Raw genomic sequence first — 6731 nt, 5'->3', positions numbered from 1 at the left:
GGTAACATGCACAAAATCCTTGCAAAATCCCGCGTGGAGCAGTGGTTAGCATGCGGGACAAGGACCCAGGAGAGAGACCCGGACCAGTCACCGCCTCTCAGCCGAGCCCACCTCACAGGGTTGATGTGAGGGTAATAAAACATCTGTATTTTATGTCTACCCATCTTGTCCGTAGTATTACACTGCAAATGAGATTAAAATCCTGCCAATGTTTTCATCTGCTTAACTGACCACCTCATTGTGGATCCCCCCCCCTTTTATTATTAAAAATTTCTTGGTTTACAAAAGTATGTGCAGGGCCGGATTGAGGTTTGATGCGGCCCTCAGCTCCTGAAAGTAATGAGGCCCTTTCTATGTCCAGCTGTCCTTTGTCAGCAACAAACTGTCGTTGTTTATTATGTTAAATATATGCTATATGGTAATTGATGGACCGAATAGGTATCTCAAGCCATTTGCACATAACAAACAGGAGCCTACACAACACAAAACACTGTTGCTGCATGTAGGTTTTATTTTATTCATTTTTTATCTTATATTTTAGAAATGTACATCCAGGGTTTTTTTGCCTTTAAATTTTTTGGGGGCCCCAAGAGAGGGGGGCCCTAAGCTAGAGCCTGTTTAGCTTTGACATATGTGCAATGTCTCTTTTTTTCCAGCTGCATTTTCTACAGATCAGTTTCATTTGTTGAGACATTAGGGTTGCATTATGAAGAAAAGGGGGAAGGATTTTTTTAAAAAAAAGAAAGGCAAGAGATCTGAAGCTCTGTGTGTGTGTTTGCTTTCTCTCTGGCTCGCAAAGGGTTAAGGCCGGGCCGCACACCAGAGCCTTTTGGCTCAGAGGCCCTGGTGACCTCAATGGGGAGCCAGGGGGGGGGGGCAGGCTCATAGCTAGCAGCCCACACCCCTCCCAGCTGCTCCTGCAGGCCTGCCTTCCCTCCCAGCTAGCATGCAAATATATTTAAGCGCCAAGCTGGTGATTCAGCGCTCTGTACCAGGCCAAGATTAACAGGCACCCAAGCCCAGCTGCTTAAAAAACCTGCTATGCCACAGAGGCTGCTGCTGGCGCTGCTTTCGATTTAAATCTCTCCCCCTGGTGTAAATTGTTTTTCTTACGCAGCAGCCCTAGCCGTCTGCCAGCTCCTCTCCCCTGCCAAGTCGTGGCAGATGCGGCAAAAAAGGAAAGATGAAAATCGCTGTCTGACTCGCCAGGAGGGGCAGCCCCCCCCCCAAGACAGGAGAGGGAAATGTGAGGGGCTCCCCCAAAGAGATGCAGGGCTGGGCTGATAGCCTGGCGGGTTTTGGAGGGGGATCTGGGTCAGCTTGTAGGGAAGAACAAGCCTAAGTTCGTAGGGAAGAACAAGCCTAGGTTCACAAGGAAGGACAAGCCTAAATTCGTAAGGAAGAACAAGCCTGTCGGCTGCAATGGTTGTGTTCTTTCTCCAGCATCAGAGGCAGTCTATCACACATACATTCTACATTTGGATTCAAACATCAATCATAATCATCAACATTTAGGATTCCCCGAATCCCCGGACTTCCCCCCCACCCATGGTTTCCATAATCCAAGTTTTCCTACTGCATCACGTAATTTCTCTATTTTTTTAAAATAGTCCATTTTTACCTAAGTTTTTAAGATTTTACTCAAATCCTGCCAAAGTTTTTAATTGTTTACAGTGTTCTCTTAAATAAATTGTGAAATTTATTCCTTCCTGGTTTCTGATTTTCCCGGTCCTTTTTGCCCTTTCGGCGTAGTCCATCATCTTCATCAGCCCTTCTTTCCATCTCTGGCAACTTTCTCGGGTTCAGATTTGGGGGGGGGGGGGATTGGGGGGGTTCCCGCTGGGCCCGTTTCCCCAGAGGGTGGGGGGCAACAGGAAGCCCTTTGCCAGGAGAGGCAGGAAAGGGGAGGGATCAGTCGCCAAATGTGCCCATTTCCCCTTTTCTCTCTTTCCCGCCTTCCTTTCTGCTCTGCTGCAACGGCACCAAGAATGAAAACATTCTTTCCAGGCTTCCTGACCCCGAAATGAGCTTTGCCCTGTGACTCCCTGTGGGATTTCTCCAGCGTAGAAAAATGGCAGCCAGTGCCGGATTGACGTCTAAGCTCAACAAGCTCTAGTTTAGGGCCCCACTCTCTTGGGGGCCCCCCAAAAAATTAAAAGGAAAAAAACCTGGATGTCCATTTCCAAAACATAAGATAAAAAACAAATGAAATAAAACCTACATCCAACAACTGTGTTTTGTGTTGTGTAGGCTCCTCTGATGTAAGTCATGGGCCCCGCCTGCTAGCCTGCTCCCTCAAATATCCCTGCTTTGCTCCTTTTTATATATAGGGTGCCGACATTCTGCTATTTCTATTATTAGTAGTTTGCCTCATATATTTACACCTCTTATTTCATGTAATAGGAATTTTCTAGAGAATAGATTAGGAGTCTTTGTAAATGGTGTTTCTAAAGGAACTTTTGCCAAAGCCAATGTGTTTGCACTAATAAGTTCATGAATCAAAAATCGTTTTAAGTTAGAGCTTCATAATTATTTCACTATTAATATATACTTCTTATTAATTGTATTTCAGTTCAACCATTTTGACTCAAGAAAATCACCATTTCATAGTTCAAGTCGGGGGGAATTGAAACAGTAAATGGACAAAAGTACAAAGATTCAGAAAATGTTGAGGGTTACGTGCACCCCTGCGTCGCCCCCAGAAAAGAAAGCACTGCACGTGGATTTTATTTTATTTTTGCATCGCTGGGGGTTGCACTACTCTGGAGGTCCCTTCAGTTCTGTGATTCCGTTCTGTGATGGGAGCTGTAGCGTAAAAGGTGGCCGGGCGCCCGGGCTCTGATGGGAACTACGCAGGGCGCCAGACGGAGGAAGGGCGGCTAATCCAGCCCAGCCTGACTTCCCTTTGATCCCCTGCCTCTGCAGGGGTTTGTGGAGCAAGCAGCAGGCCGCAACCCAACAGGGGCATCTCTGATTTCCGACAGCTGCCTGTGCAAAAGCTGGCAGGCTTTTCTCGCCTGATGAATCCAGAACGTGGGAGAGGCTGCTATGGCGCAGGGTCTCCCTCCCCTCAAAGGGGCCAAGCGCTGCACATCTGCTTTGGGTTAGCCCCCTCCCCCCACCCCAGCCCTCCCTGGGGAGCCCCTCCCTCTCTGCTGCAGGCCCTGATAGGCTTCCAGGAGGGGAGGGGGCGAGAAAGTGAGGCGCCAAGGGGGGGGGGTTTATCCTGATGCTCTGAGTAACCCCTCTGTTGAGCTTTCTCTGAGGACACTGGCTTTCTCCAACTCTTCCCTGACCTTTCGCTGCCATTGTTTCTCTGCTGCGCTACCGTTTATTTCGTTTTTGCACCATTTTAAGGAGGCCCCCTCGTACTTTTTTACATCTCTGCTCCCTGCAAAGTGCATCGAAACGCGTAAATACCGAAAGGCTGTGGCTCGGGCAGAGCCTACTCAGAGAAGTGACATTGACATTCGCGGGCCTAAGCGACCGGTTTCCCATCCGTTGCATGTATAAAAGCAATTTCAGAAAAAACAAATACTGTATTTTTCTGTGTATAAGACACTCCCATGTATAAGACGACCCCTATTTTTGGAGCCCCAAATTAAGAAATAAATAATTGCAACATTCCGTGTATAAGACGGCCCCCAATTTCTAACTTTAAAAAATTAGGGGGGGGAATATAGTTTTATACACAGAAAAATAAAGTACCTTGGAGGAAAAGGTGAGATATAGTTGTTGTCAGCACACATCTGTCTCAAGAGACAATGGAGTGTGCTTCCGAGGGTGAAGTTGAACTACTGCGTTAAGCACCAAGGTGATCTCCCTGGGGCGCACGCCTGGGTAGTGTTTCTGGGGTCCTGGGCTGCTCAGATGGCAAGACTGATGGGGTCCAAAGGAAAGCAGAGCAAGACGTTGGGCCCCAGCAGGAGTTGCCAGAAGGAGGCAGACCAGGCACCACCCAACCGCCTTAGGGACTCCTATCCCACAGGCAAAGCGGTCTTTTCCTCCCAAGATGCCGGCTGAGGTGGGGTCGGACTTTCCTGCCTGGCGCTTCTGGATAAGCTGGGGTGGGGGAGTCTGAGATGAGGTTTCCCCCAGGTCCAGGCTGGCTGTGGGGCGGCAGGGAAACATTTAAACAGTGTAGCATAGCATAGTATCTAAATAATTCTATTTTATTTGCAAAATACGGAAATAAACAACTACCTGACTTTTAGAAGACATCTAAAGGCAGCCCTGTTTAGGGAAGTTTTTAATGTTTGATGTTTTATCGTTTTTAATATTCTGTTGGGAGCCGCCCAGAGTGGCTGGGGAAACCCAGCCAGATCAGATGGGCAGGGTATAAATAAATATTATTATTCTTACTATTATCTTCCAAATGAGAGCTTCAAGTGATACTGGGAGCTCAGACTTCTCACTCAGCTTGTATACCTACTTAAGGCACATATGTAAGAGGCTCGTTTATAATTTTATTTCGGAAATGATGTCCCAATGAACTGCATTGTTTTATACTTTCCGAATGGCCATTTTACAGCGCAGTTGTGCTCTACATTATAGATCCAGCAAGAGCTAGAAACTGCTCCTTTTTCTTTTCCAATGTATTTCTTATCCATAATAATGATTTTGAGAATGGGTGTGGCGCAGGCAGATTTCTATTCCCCAAGTGTGGCGCAGAAGTTTGGGAACAGACAGAATGGGCGCAGCGAGCCCCCTCGCCCACTGGATCCAATGCAATCTCGAGTGCAAAGCGGATTCAATGCAAACTGGCTGCAAGGCAGGCCCGCGCGCGGCGCTGCCCCCTGGGCGCCCCCTTCCTTCCTTCCTCTTGGCGCGCCCCCGGCGGCGGCCAGCCCGGCGATGACATCAGCCCAAGAGGCCGCGCGCTGTTGTGCGCAGTTGACGGCGCGGGTCGCCTGGCGACGGGGCGGGGGCGCGCCCGGGGGGAGGAGACGGGGGCGTGTCCCCGCGCCCAGCAGCCCTCCCCCTCAGACGTCATCTCCAGCCAATGGGAGGCGTCGGCGGTGAGCTCATAGCGGCCGGCGGAGGCTATATAGAGGGGGCGCGCGCGCTCGCCGGCGCATTAGAGAGAGAGCGAGCCAGGCGCGCGGGGGGCGGAGGAGGAGGCTCGTCGCCGTCGTCGTCGGGGGGGGCGCGCGGAGCCCCGATCTGCCCAAGCCGCCGGAGGAGCCCTTGCGCCAAGCGCCGGTTGCGCGCCGGCCCGTCGTCGAAGGGGAGGCGGGCGCGATCCGGCCGCCTGCCTGCCTGCCTCCCTCCCTCCGCAGCCGGCGGGGGAGAGGAGGAGGAGGAGGAGGAGGAGGAGGAGGATGGAAATTCCTTTCTACCATGACGACGTGTTGATCGCCTTGGCGGCCTCGTCGGCGGCGGCGGCCCTTTCTCCCTCGGCGGCGCGCCCCGGCGGCGCCTTCCCCGACGCCTCCAGCATGAGGAAGAAAGACGCGCTCTCCCTGGCGCTCGACCCGGGCGCGGCCGGGAAGAGCCACGGCGGGGGCGGCCCCCTCCCGCACCAGCACCAGCAGCAGCAGCAGCAGCCCCAGCCGCCGCCCCCCAGCGGCGCCCCCGACGGCGCGGCGCTGCTCAGCTCGCCGGATCTGGGCCTGCTCAAGCTGGCGTCGCCCGAGCTGGAGCGCCTGATCATCCAGTCCAACGGCTTGGTGACCACCACGCCGACCAGCGGCGGCGCCCACTTCCACTTCCCCAAAGGCGGCGGCGGAGGAGGAGGAGGAGGCGGCGCCCCCGACGAGCAGGAGTTCGCCGCCGGCTTCGTGAAGGCGCTGGAGGACCTGCACAACCAGAACCAGCTGGGCGGCGGGGGCCCCGTCGGGGGCGAGCTGCCCTCGGCCGCCAGCCTGGCCCCGGCCTCGCAGCAGCCCGGCCCGCCGGAGCCCCCCATCTACGCCAACCTCAGCCCCTTCGCCGGCGCGGCCGGGGGCTGCTACCCGACGGACGGGAGCCCCTTCCCGCCGCCCTCGCGCCTGCCCCCTCCGCCGCCCGCGCCGCTGAAGGACGAGCCGCAGACGGTGCCCGAGGTGGCCAGCTTCGGCGACAGCCCCCCCTTGTCGCCCATCGACATGGACACGCAGGAGCGGATCAAGGCGGAGCGCAAGCGGCTGCGCAACCGCATCGCCGCCTCCAAGTGCCGGCGGCGGAAGCTGGAGCGCATCTCGCGCCTGGAGGAGAAGGTGAAGAGCCTCAAGAGCCAGAACACGGAGCTGGCCTCGACGGCCAACCTGCTCCGCGAGCAGGTGGCGCAGCTCAAGCAGAAGGTGCTCAGCCACGTCAACAGCGGCTGCCAGCTCCTGCCCCAGGCGGCCGCCCAGCAGCCCCACCAGGTGCCCGCCTACTGAGCGCCCCGACGGGGCGCACCGCCAGCCGGGACAGGCGCAGGAGCCGGGAGGAGGAGGAGGAGGACGATGCGGGCTGGAGGGCTTGGGGGGGGGCCAATGCGCCTCTCCTCTCCGGACCCCGGCTCCTCTTCCGCGCGGACCCCCCCCCACGTCGGACAATGCCAAGGTGGATGGCTGCGGAAGCCGAAGGGGGGTCCCCGCTCTCCCAGACTTCTTTTGGGGCCGCGCTCGCACAGAGGACTTGAGACGTTTTTTAAAACTTGGAAAGGGGCGCAGGATTTTGGGGAGGGGGCTGCTTTTGGAAGCTCCCACCCAGCGCAGCTGCCATTACCCAGTCTCACCCCCCCCGGACTTTGCCCCTCTTTCCCC

The 6731-nt window shown here is 55.0% G+C and overlaps 1 protein-coding gene across 1 annotated transcript; it reads left to right on the top strand.

Annotated features, from left to right (window-relative positions):
- The first annotated feature begins 5181 nt into the window (after nt 1–5181).
- Nucleotides 5182–6443, top strand: JUND (JunD proto-oncogene, AP-1 transcription factor subunit). The gene has a single exon (XM_079960864.1). The coding sequence runs from the start codon at nt 5322–5324 to the stop codon at nt 6360–6362; it is 1041 nt and encodes a 346-aa protein (XP_079816990.1). The 5' UTR covers nt 5182–5321; the 3' UTR covers nt 6363–6443.
- Nucleotides 6444–6731: the final 288 nt, after the last annotated feature.

This window comes from Podarcis cretensis (genome assembly GCF_951804945.1).
Source record: "Podarcis cretensis genome assembly, chromosome: 18".
In the NCBI taxonomy this organism is placed as follows: Eukaryota; Metazoa; Chordata; class Lepidosauria; order Squamata; family Lacertidae; genus Podarcis; species Podarcis cretensis.
The sequence above is the reverse complement of the archived record's forward strand: the minus strand, read 5'-3'. Positions and strand labels throughout refer to the sequence as shown.

Bases quoted from the DNA above. Each gene is read 5' to 3' on its own strand.
- JUND (XM_079960864.1), top strand. From the start codon at position 5,322: ATGGAAATTCCTTTCTACCATGACGACGTGTTGATCGCCTTGGCGGCC.